The sequence below is a fragment of the Dermochelys coriacea genome, chromosome 9, assembly GCF_009764565.3.
Source record: "Dermochelys coriacea isolate rDerCor1 chromosome 9, rDerCor1.pri.v4, whole genome shotgun sequence".
Classification (NCBI taxonomy): domain Eukaryota; kingdom Metazoa; phylum Chordata; order Testudines; family Dermochelyidae; genus Dermochelys; species Dermochelys coriacea.
Genome location: NC_050076.1, coordinates 101,846,692 through 101,858,773, shown reverse-complemented (window position 1 = coordinate 101,858,773; position 12,082 = coordinate 101,846,692). Strand labels below are relative to the sequence as shown.

The 12,082-nt window shown below is 45.2% G+C and overlaps 1 protein-coding gene across 8 annotated transcripts in view; it reads left to right on the top strand.

Annotated features, from left to right (window-relative positions):
• Positions 1 to 12,082, top strand: part of DOCK11 (dedicator of cytokinesis 11) — a 131,609-nt gene that overhangs the window by 64,221 nt on the left and 55,306 nt on the right. For 6 of the 8 annotated variants that reach the window (XM_043491541.1, XM_043491538.1, XM_043491540.1 and 3 more), the window contains exons 15-24: positions 2,654 to 2,776; positions 2,950 to 3,026; positions 3,517 to 3,701; positions 3,792 to 3,857; positions 4,301 to 4,393; positions 4,799 to 4,922; positions 5,588 to 5,709; positions 6,287 to 6,373; positions 8,027 to 8,116; positions 10,684 to 10,802. In XM_043491541.1, the coding sequence (XP_043347476.1) occupies positions 2,654 to 2,776; positions 2,950 to 3,026; positions 3,517 to 3,701; positions 3,792 to 3,857; positions 4,301 to 4,393; positions 4,799 to 4,922; positions 5,588 to 5,709; positions 6,287 to 6,373; positions 8,027 to 8,116; positions 10,684 to 10,802 (1,086 nt within the window). The remainder of the gene's footprint in view (positions 1 to 2,653; positions 2,777 to 2,949; positions 3,027 to 3,516; positions 3,702 to 3,791; positions 3,858 to 4,300; positions 4,394 to 4,798; positions 4,923 to 5,587; positions 5,710 to 6,286; positions 6,374 to 8,026; positions 8,117 to 10,683; positions 10,803 to 12,082) is intronic. The other 2 variants (XM_043491539.1, XM_043491537.1) reach the window with 1 other exon arrangement.

Sequence of the window (12,082 nt, the reverse complement as noted above, 5' to 3'; positions counted from 1 at the left end):
ACTTGCTGACAAGAATGCTGTGGGAGACCGTGTCAAAAGCTTTGCTAAAGTCAAGAAACAATACATCCACTGCTTTCCCTTCATCCACAGAACCAGTAATCTCATCATAAAAGGCGATTAGATTAGTCAGGCATGACCTTCCCTTGGTGAATCCATGCTGACTGTTCCTGATCACTTTCCTCTCCTCTAAGTGCTTCAGGATTGATTCTTTGAGGACCTGCTCCATGATTTTTCCAGGGACTGAGGTTAGGCTGACCGGCCTGTAGTTCCCAGGATCCTCCTTCTTCCCTTTTTTAAAGATGGGCACTACATTAGCCTTTTTCCAGTCATCCGGGACTTCACCCGTTCGCCACGAGTTTTCAAAGATAATGGCCAAGGGCTCTGCAATCACAGCCGCCAATTCCTTCAGCACTCTCGGATGCAATTCGTCCGGCCCCATGGACTTGTGCACGTCCAGCTTTTCTAAATAGTCCCTAACCACCTCTATCTCTACAGAGGGCTGGCCATCTCTTCCCCATTTTGTGTTGCCCAGCACAGCAGTCTGGGAGCTGACCTTGTTAGTGAAAACAGAGGCAAAAAAAGCATTGAGTACATTAGCTTTTTCCACATCCTCTGTCACTAGCTTGCCTCCCTCATTCAGTAAGGGGCCCACACTTTCCTTGGCTTTCTTCTTGTTGCCAACATACCTGAAGAAACCCTTCTTGTTACTCTTGACATCTCTTGCTAGCTGCAGCTCCAGGTGCGATTTGGCCCTCCTGATATCTTTCCTACATGCCCGAGCAATATTTTTATACTCTTCCCTGGTCATATGTCCAAGCTTCCACTTCTTGTAAGCTTCTTTTTTATGTTTAAGATCCGCTAGGATTTCACCATTAAGCCAAGCTGGTCGCCTGCCATATTTACTATTCTTTCGAGTCATCGGGATGGTTTGTCCCTGTAACCTCAACAGGGATTCCTTGAAATACAGCCAGCTCTCCTGGACTCCCCTCCAGAGTTCTGGAGAGGGCTATAAATAGAGCTGGTCGAAACGTGGAACTTCTGTTTTGTGGGAAATGTTGATGTTTTGAAATTTGTTTTTGTTCCATATGGGAACAAAAACATTTAAAATTTCCCGGGAAAATGGAATTCCCATAAAATTTCTGTTTTGGAAAATGTTCATTTTGGAATTCTGAAATTACATTTTGAATTTTGTTTTCACTTTTATGTGTAATATTTTTATGTTCTTTCATACCATGAGAGTAATAGTAGGGCCAGACTGTTCACTGGAACACAAACAGGAGACACTTTGATCTGGAAAAGAAAATGTTTCAATCACTGTGATGTAGTGTCTGCCTTAATGATTTTAAAAATAAAATAGAATATTTCAGCTCTTAGATTAGGTCATATTGTGTACCACTACTGCTGACATGACAAGAAATAATGTGAAAATATTTTTTAAAAATGAAAAACATAAAGTAAAATAAAATCTGAAACAAAACTTCCCCCACAATGAAAATTTCAAAACAAAAAAAATGCATTGTCCCTCCCCCAGGAATTTTCATGACAAGCAACACATTTGTTGAGATGTCTAGATTTCAATAGCAACGGCATTTTTCACTAAAACCATGTGGGTGAAAAATTTCCAACCAGTTGTAGATATGAACTCCCCTGCTTCAGGTGTGAGCTGACCTCTGGCTACTATGATCAGGAGGGAACTTCCTTGGGGACAGGTTATCCGGTAACTGCTAGTGCCAAGGTCTTGCACCTGCCTGTGAAGCAGCTAGTACAGGACACTGTCAGCCTCAGGACAGGATGGTCCACTGGTCTGATCCCGTCTGGTAGCCCCTGTAGTTCTTTTTCAAAGAAAGGACTGAAGGGACTGCATGCATGTCCTCTCCGCTTCAGTGACTCTGCCCAGGAGACAAGGGCTGCAGGACTGGACCTTTGGTTAGTGGGTTTTTTGGGATGGAGGTTAACTCATTCAGCCTGGAACTCGGGAGAGTCCCAAGAGATGCCACTTAGCTGCAGCTCCTCCCTTTGTTTCCACTTAATTAGTATTCTCTTGGATGACTGAAGAAAGACCATGATCTGTTTCCCCTAATATTCTTTTGTTGAGGATAAACATATACCGAGCCAAGCTGGCCCTTAGTGCAGCGCCCTTGAAGACACTGATGTAAATTCGTCCCACTGTCTCCTATTCCTACCACTAGGTTGCTATTTGGTCTTAAACCAAGATGGTGATGACTCTTGAATGTCAGTGTGGGCTGTGGCTTGGTACATACATGTCGGTTCCTGAGCAGTGTTTTCATATTGCAAGGGCATGCTGAAGAGCTTCCGTAGGATGCTGTTCATTCCTTTGCGGAGAGCTAGCACAAACCTTATGCACCACCGGTGTGCAGGTTAGAGTATTTGTGTTGCATAGACCTTGTGTGTGTTGCCTGCACAGGAGTGAATCTCACCCTTTTGAGCTTGTCCCCAAGCCCACTGAAGTCAATGACAAGATTCCCCTGACACCGATGGGCTTTGGGTCAGTTCCCTCTCCATACACTGTTAATAGCAGGGCAGAGCACAGCACTTGGGAGCAGAAGCTGAGTGTGTCACAGACTGGCGTGTGTAGCCACACAGCTCCCTGATACTAATGCTAGGAAAATGTGTCCACTTTTGTTTTTTGCAGGCCAGTTTTCAAAGACTCTCAAGGTACTCTGGATCTTGATGGGAAATTCTCTCCTCTCTATAGACAAGACAGTGGCAAACTCTCTAGTGAGGATCTGCTGAAGCTGCTGGCAGAGTTTAGGAAGTGAGTGTAAGGAACTGGTGTAGCGGCTGAGTGGGCATTTGAATATTCTTTAAAATAGTATGCGTGGACGTGAGAGTGTTTCTAAACCACCAGTAGAGATCAAATATTTGGGGCTAATTTGTTCATGCTTGAATTTTCAAGATTGGCGAGTTTGTTCTTGCTTTCTAATACAGGCCAGAGAAGACAAAACTCCAGGTTATCCCAGGCCACTTAAATATCACTATCGAGTGCATCCCTCTGGAATTCTCAAGTAAGAAACACAAATCAGAAAGTAAATATTAACTGTGCTAACCATGCTGGTAACATTTATAGCGTGCTTCTCTATAATATGGATGAGGAATATCTAGAATTTACAATGTTAGATAATGAGCAACTAACTTAGTGAAACTGATATTTTAAAATCTTTTTTATAGAAGGCTGGAGCTTAACAGCAAAGGTTTCTCTTAAGGAACACATCTGTGCACTTTTGTTTTCAAGCTTTAGGAAATCGGCAACTCTGGCTGCACTAGTCTAATGATCCATTGAAGGGATGGCTGTCATGTGATTTGACAGGAGAAGTTGGCCCAGTAGCATGGAACAGATTCTACCTTGGGGCATGTACCCATGGCTCTCTGACTGCAGTGAGAGCCCTGGATGTGATGGCAAAGGCAGAATGTCAAATGTGCAGTAGCACGTTGCATTTGCTGTCTTTCCCATGTTTGTCAGACACCCGCTTATCTCAACTTCTCCTTCCTCTTTAGATTGTGTTACTGCCTCTTACATCCCTATAAAGCCTTTTGAAAAGGGCCATGAGAACATCACCGTTGAGGTGGAGGAGTTTGTCCCAGACGTGGCGAAATACTGTTATCCCTTCACTATTTACAAAAATCATCTCTACGTGTACCTCTTGCATTTAAAATATGACAACCAGAAAACATTTGCAAAGGTGAGTCACATGGAACATGAGCTGTACAGACGCTCACCACGTCCCCAATCTAAAACTTGTAGCTTACTCTCCCATTCTTCTTCAATCCAGGCAAGGAATATTGTGGTCTGCATGGAATTCAAGGACTCAGATGAAGCTGATGCCCAAGCTTTGAAGGTTGGTTCATAATCCGTTTTTGAAATCGTAAATAAATGTATATAGAATTGGGCACTTCACTGGGTTAATATGGCATAGTACTGAGTGTCTTCATAAGATCCCAAGAACGGCCATACTGGGTCAGACCAAAGGTCCATCTAGCCCAGTATCCTGTCGGCCAACAGTGGCCAATGTCAGATGCTTCAGAGGGAATGAACAGAACAGGTAATCATCAAGTGATCCATCCCCTGTCACCCATTCCCAGCTTCTGGCAAACCATCCCTGCCCATCCTGGCTAATAGCCATTGATGGACCTATCCTCCAGTCAAATGGTCTCTCCAAGTTGGAGAAGAGCATCTAGAAAAATGTCAGTATTTTCTGTTTCCAATGTATTTCATTATTCTGGTTGGCAAATTTGAATGACAGCTGCCTTTCATCCAACATGTTACTTGCCTTCATTCCAGTGTATCTATGGCAAGCCTGGAGGACCCCTCCTGACAACAAATGCCTATGCCATTGTGTTGCATCATAACCAAAGTCCAGAATTCTACGATGAGGTAAAAACTCAACTCTAGAACAGCTGTGGGAAGTAATAGCCTTTCATGGGTTTCCCAAAGCCATAGAGAACTTCAGCACTTCTTTCTGTATAGCTGGATATGTAACGGGGGGGAAATAAGCATCGGCCTATCTGCCCAGTGATTTTCAGTTTTTAATGTCAGTTTGTTTTCTGGTCTCTTGCTTTCCTAGTATGTGGTGTTATTACTGTAAGGTTATGGTCACAATGTATAAGTAATACACAGTTGTGATGAAACACTTACACAGTCGAGTTCAAAGATGTGCAGAAATATCTGCAACACAATGTGTGATTCTGAAAATGACAGTAAAACTTCAGTAAATAAGAGAGCTTACAATATAACTTGACAATTATAAATCCAGTATTATCTGTCATGGTATCATTTTAGATTAAAATTGAGCTTCCAATTCATCTCCATCAAAAGCATCATTTGCTCTTCACCTTCTATCATGTCAGCTGTGAAATTAACACCAAGGCATCAATGAAAAAACAGGACTCCATTGAAACTCCAGGTATGTTTGCTACTTAAGTTACAGCCCTTAAAATCTAAAACTCAGCGATGGAAATAAATGTAAAGTTATGAGTGAAAAGAAAACACTGTTTGTGATTTAAGGTACTAGTCTGTTTTCATCTTCCTATGAACAAATGAATCATGTAACCCTACTACAGGAAGCAATACAATGGGTTAGTGGCTACTAAAATACAAACTACTGCCTCCATCCTGCAAACTCTTCTGCATATTCTTACCTTTACTTGCATAAGAAGTCCCATTGGCTGCAATGGGACTACCCATGGGAGTAAAGTGGCAGGTTGGTGCAGGATCAGGGCGTATGCGTAACTTTCCACATTGAGGTCCTATTGAACTGGGCATCTGTGCCTGCAGTCCTCCCTCAAGCAATGCTTGTTGGGGGAAGTTCACCCCTGTGCATTAAGCCAGCACAAAGGCTATTTCCATGCAGCCCCACTGAGGGTCGCAGTTGGTGTCATGTGAATTTCAGCCGCTGACTCTGCGGAAGGGATTTTGTCAGAGTAAGGCGGATGGAAGACAGTTCTCAGTCGCTGGGTTAGCGTCCCTGTGCGGGTGAGTCTTGGCCACGGCTCCGAGTCTCATGAGAAACTGGGCTGAACGCACACTTGTGTGGGTACATTAACCTCTGCTCATTGGCTCTTTCCGCAGTGGGATTTGCCTGGCTCCCTTTGCTGAAGGATGGTCGAATTATCACCTTTGAGCAGCATTTACCCGTTTCAGCCAATCTTCCACCGGGCTACCTGAGCCTTGGGGACATGGAGTTGCGCAGGGTAGGAAGAGCTTTTAAAATACACTTAAACGTAGAGAGAAGAAAGCTACGTCTATTACCATTTCAAGCCTTGGGTTTGCATTTGCCCCACAGATCGTCTTAGCCATGCCTGTCCATCCAGAAAGTCCTGCCCCAACTTCGCCCACCATCAGGAGGCTGCAAAAGACCCCTAATGCACCCTGGTGTTCCTGGCTGGGCCTTACATAAGTACAGGCTTTGTAGGGGACTCCATGTGCTTTGTCCGTCTCTCTTCTTGGTCCTTTATTCCATGCTCACCATGTGAGTCCCAGTGCGTCTCCCCTGGTGCAGTGTGGAGTGGGCAGGTGTGTGTGGTACCTGGCTAGTGGGCAGATGTATTATGTGGATTCAATGGCTGATGAAGTGCCGCAGGCCATGATCCCTGCTGCAGGCGTTGAAGGACGACTCCATTCTCCTGTGCCACGCAAAGTCCTTTTCGCCAGACTTTGTGCAGGCAGTGAGCATTTAAACACGGGGCTGAATAAAGAGCCAGCTGCATAAAGCCTTGTTCTCATCTGCAAATGTCTGCAACCAAGTAGCTGAATATTTTCTGTTGGTAGCAGCCGAACGTTGATGTTAAATGGGTCGATGGAGCAAAGCCACTGTTGAAGATCAAAATCCACTTGGAGTCAACCATTTACACCCAGGTAAGCGCACGGTCTCATTCCTCGCCAGTAGCGTAGTGGTAGCAAGACCTTGTAACAATGAGCTTGGAGGGAGTGTTGGAATAAGATTATTTGAACTACCCTGTTGCTGCTGGGTTTAGGGTATTAGGAAAGGGATCAGAGCTCTGCAGAATAAAACTGGGAGATCCTATGTAATAGCGGGTTACGGCTTGTTTACTCTTCTCTCCCTTCCTTCTTCTGGACTGGGAGTGTAAGGAGTGGTCGGAGCTGTGAGAGAGCCCCAAGGCGTGCTGGCATTCCCTTTGCTGGTCGCACTACAACCCGCAGGCACTATGGAAGCCTGAGTCACTGAACTGGTTGGAAAATGCGTTTTTCCTTTAGGCAATTTTGTCTTTTCATCCCCAAAAGAAAAGTTTTGGGGTTTTGACCAAGTGTCACACTTCGCCCCAGACAGCACTTTCCGCAACAACCTTTGTTGAGTCACAAGCCCTGTTTCTCGTAGAAAAAATGGAAAATTTTCACCTGACCCTCCTGAGTAGGTCAAATTCGTGATGACAGATTTCATATTCCCAACACCTGACTCTGAGAGCATCGCTGTGACTGTGTGAGTGTCAAGGGAGCTGCACTGTGTGTGCAGCAATGCTGTGGCGTCGTGGGCCATGTTCAAGGCAGTGTCGACACTAGGGGGACTATAGCACCAGAGCTATGCCAGCATAACCCTATAGTGTAGACGCAGATCACAGCCTTGGAAGGGGTTTTCCAATGGTGTAGAACTCCACCTCCCAGCTCAGTGACAGCAACATTCTTCCATCAACTGAGCTGTGTCTACACCGGACGATAGGACAGCAGAGCTTCGGTGCTCAGAGGTGGGGATTTTTCACACCCCTGAGTGCCGGAGCTAGGTCAGGCTGAGATTTGTAAGTGTAGACCAGGCCTTGGTGTGCAGCTGCCTCATTTTAGCTTGGGCTTTTTATGCCTTTTGTGTTGTTTAAGCATGCTTTTTGCTCTTAACTGTTTGGTAGTGTCGGTAGCAACAGCATAAGCCCATGTACACTGCACCCTTCGTACAAACTGTTCCCCCAAATCTTTTCAGAGGTAAATACCCCACTAATAAACTGTACGATCAGAGGGAGAGAGAAATGAAGGGACATAGGCAGGGGAGAAAGGAGGGGATCAGTGAGGCAGACGGACACACCGAGGCTGTTTCAAATATTAGGAGCTAGGAGAAAGCTTTTGCCCCAGCAGTGCTGGGACTAAGAAGGGGCAGGAGGAGGCTGATGCTGAGCAGACTGTGTGGGGAGAGGCTAGCCAGAAAGACACAATCGTGATGCAGATTGGTACAAGCCTACCGAGGCCACTGTTTTGTATTAATGCTGAAAAGAACAGGGAGCCAGAGGAGTCGTTTGAAGAGGGTGGTTATGTGGCCATGCTTCTGTGTGCATCTGAAAAGGCAGGGAGCAGTGTTTTGCATGGGCTGGGATCTAGGGAACTGGGATGTGGGGAGGGCAGTTGAAGAGGTCCTGGCAGGGCTAAGATCAGGCTATGCCATGCGCCGGGCACTGTTGCAGAGGTGGATAGAGGTAGGTTTGCAGATCTGGGAAATGTGGGGTAGGAAAGACTGGCCAAGGTTGAGGTTGATTGATTGAATTTTGTTTGTTTTCATCTCTCTTTCAGGACTTGCACCTGCACAAATTCTTCCAGTACTGCCAGCTGGTTCAGGCAGGAGCTAAAGAAGTTCCAGGAGAGCTTGTTAAATATCTAAAGGTGAACAGTGTCTTTCCCTGACCCTTTTTACAGTCCATCGGTAAATACCCAGATGGCTTTTCAAGTCACTCAGTCACAACTAAGTATTCCATGTGGAGTATGCAAATGGGGCTTTAAATGCTACTGTGGGACAGTAATAGAGTTACTGATCTCAATAATGCTTTCTAGTATGTGCATCTGTAACTCTTGATACCTATGAGTCAGCAGCCCCATGCCTAGAAAGTAAATGACTTATCACTGGAGTTAAAAGTCAGATGTATGTAAGCTCATCAATATTTACTATAGTACCTAGTTACTATAACACATGATGCAATGATTCTGCGCTATATGCCCCTTACAGTGTGGGCAGCGTGCGTAGCTTCGGTAGCATTGTGGATTGGGTGTACTGCAAACCCCTGGTCTTTCCCTTTGCTTCCCTGCACGGACGTGCCACTTCTTGTTGTTTTAAAATTAAATATCAAGAAGCTAAAGAGAGACCATTCACCAAACGCAATGGTGCGCTGTGTTACAGACCAGTCCAGTCCTTCCCCGATTTCATGGAAGCCCCTCCCCTTTTCAGATGTCATTTGCTGCTCTGCCCTATCTCTTTGTACTGCAAACGCCTTGAGGCAGGGATCGATGAGCTGTAAAGTGCCATGTGTCTCCTGGCACAGCACAGATAATTGGTTTTGCTCAGATGTTTGGCACACACTGCAGCAGGGTCTGTTTTTAGGGAACAGCGGAGCCCCTGTGAGAAAGGACACTCCTCTCTGCACCGATTAGGGTCTGACCCAGCTCCCACTGATGTTGACAAGAGTTTTCCATTGACGGCATTGGAAATTGGGTCAGACCCTCAAAAACTAGAATGAGGCCAGGGTCACTGTCCTTGTGAGATTCTGAGCAGCGCATGTTAAAATATAACGCCCTCCTTCACCCGAGTTAATGTTCCCCGGGTTCTGCTCTTTCAGAAGTGTGCTCTCCTCTCTGCTTATGTGATTCGCTCAGAAATGCTCGCTGCTGTTTACACGTTCATTCTGATTTTTATGAGGGTGTGAACGTAGTGGCATTTGTGCAGCTTTCGAGCGCTCTCTAGTGGTAAAAGTCCAAATAGTGCCCATTCATACCAGCAGTTTCCCGTAAACCTGGGAATAATTCTCTCGACTGGCAGATGTCACAGGCACGTAAGGCAGAGAATGTTTCCTCATATCGCAGGTGGGTTTGCTACATTGAACCTAGCTGGCATCAATGATTTCCCAAAGGTGTAATGATAGTTTATATTACACCGGTAATCTCATGCTGCTGTAGGTACTGAAGAGGCCCTTGGATTAGCATAGTCTCTTATTTTCAGAAATTTATAACCTGTGTGAACCATTTTTTTTTTTGCCAGCCTGAAATTTGGGCCCTGTGGCCAATAGCTCAGAATTGAATTTTAGTTTTAAAGGAACCCCAATCCTGATGCAGGTGAGTGAGCCCACTGAAATCAGAAGGTGGGTGCAGGATCAGGCCCATGTTTTTATAAACAATAACTTCTGAACAGAACAAAAACTTTCTGTTCACTGTTTGATAGCTTTATGATAAGAACTTGTCTTCAAGTGTGATTCAATAGCAAAGAGGTAGATCATTGAGAGTTAAAAATCATTGGATATATGTCATAGATCTAAATATTGATTTAAGGAATAAAAATAATCACACCTTTAATAATAATGGTGAGAACTTAAATAGTAGTTTCCATGTTCAAAACACTTTACAAACATAATCTAATGAAGCCTCAACCCCCTGAGATAGGCAAGCAGCGATTGTTGGTCCTCTTTCACAGATGGGGAAACTGAGGCAGAGATGTTGTGTCACATTGTCAAGGCCGTAGAGGGAGTCCGTGTCTGAGTCAGAATTTAGCACCTCTGAAAAAGAGACCACTTTTATTTAGGTCCCCAAATATGGACTTGGGCCTGGGGAATGGCTGAGTGACATCAGTGAGTTAATATTTAAACTCACAGAGTCAAACTTTCAAAAGCTTCTAAGTCCCATGTTCAAAAGTGGACCTTGGCACTTGGGAGCCTGAGTATCATTGCACATCAGTTGCAGTTAGGCACCCAAGTGCCAGAGTTGCTTTTAAAAAAAAAAGAAAAGGAGTACTTGTGGCACCTTAGAGACTAACAAATTTATTTGAGCATAAGCTTTCGTGAGCTACAGCTCACTTCATCGGATGCATCGGTTGCTTTTGAAAGTTTTCCCCAATCACAAAAGAGAGTTGGGATCAAAACTTCAGCTTTAACCTTTTGGATATATGGGGCCCTTCAGAGCGAGCTCGTGACTTCTTATAAAGGCAGCTGAGTCATTCCAAGACAGCGCTCAAGCTGTAAGGGCACATCTGAGGGTAGTATTTATGAGCCCTGGAAATGATTTACATTTGCTGGTGTGAGCAGCTGGCTGGGTAATTCCAACCTCTCCTCCTTTCTTTCCAACTGGGAAGAGGCCTGGCGTTTATTAATGCCTGCACTGGTGCAAAAGTTTCTGTGCAAAGTAAACACAGGGCAACATCTGTAACATATCAGGCTAATAGCCATGTGTTTTTTTAACTTTTGTTCTAGTGTTTGCACGCCATGGAGAGCCAAGTGATGATCCAGTTTCTACCAGTAATTCTTATGCAACTGTTCAGAGTCCTCACAAATGTGAGCCAGGAGGATGAAGTAGCTGTCAACTGCACCATGTAAGAGTCTGCTAACCAGTGCTGCTTTCTTCCATTATAAATATAAAGCTGTAATTCAGATTTTTTCAAAGGAATTCTGACATTCCATCATCAAAAAAAGAAAAAACTTAGCATTCCCGCAACTTTTATTTCCCTTAAAGGTCTTACTGACCTCCACAAACAGAGCTGGAAGTCAGCTTGCTTTAGCAAAATATCTTGCCTTTATTTAAAAGTATTTGGAGATGAAGTCAGAGATCAGGGGAATTTGATTCTCCCTCTTTTGTTATTTTACTACTTGGCTTCAAAACTTTATTTTTGGAGGGCCAGGCTCTTTCTGAGCTGTGCTGGGTAGGATTTGCTCTTGTGAGTGGTTCTGTTTGGGGCAGGAGTAAATGTTGCAGAATCTGACCCTAATTGTCTTGAGGATTCTGACGTTGTTTGAGTGAGACTTTTTTCCACCGAATGCATCCGATGAAGTGAGCTGTAGCGCACGAAAGCTTATGCTCAAATAAATTTGTTAGTCTCTAAGGTGCCACAAGTCCTCCTTTTCTTTTTTGCGAATACAGACTAACACGGATGCTACTCTGAAATCTGAGTGAGACTAGAGTCACTTGTCTACTCTGAACTGTCACTTCCCACCAGATCCTAGAGCCTGAATTAGAATTGGTTCGACGTCTAATATTATTAAAAATCACTTTCGTAGCACTGCTTGTTATGGGCTGGGACATGGGCGGTGAGGCCTAGAGGTCTGAGCTGGATGCCAGAGCCCAGAGTCCAAACTGAAGGTCAGAGCCGGAGCTGGAGCCGGAAGAGCAGGGACAGGAACCCCGAGCTGGTCAGGGAAGCAGGGACAAGGCAGGGAAGCAGGCAAGACTGGAAGGCAGGTCGAATGTATCAGCAAGCCAGGAGCTCACCACTTGCACAGCCAACTTCCCATGTCTCCTTCTGGCTGAAATAGTGCAGCTGGGCCAGTCGGTGGGTCAGGCGCTCCTTCAGTCGGGCGGTGCTCCTGGAGGGGCTAGGATTCCATTAGCTGCTTAGCCCACCCTGTGCTAGTGAGCTGCTGGATGGTTGTTGGGATATGAAGGCTGCCCGGTGACCCAGGGGCCCCAGGTTCAAGACCCATGGATCCTCGTGCTGGACGTGCATGGTGCTCCATGGCCATGTATAAAGTCTCATTCCCCTTAATGCACAGCTTATGGTTAAGATGCAGGGGTGGCAGGTTTATATAATATTGGTGGTACGGGTCCGAGTCCTGCTACCTCACTCCCCTGCCTAAGGCTCTGGGAGGGAGTTTGGGT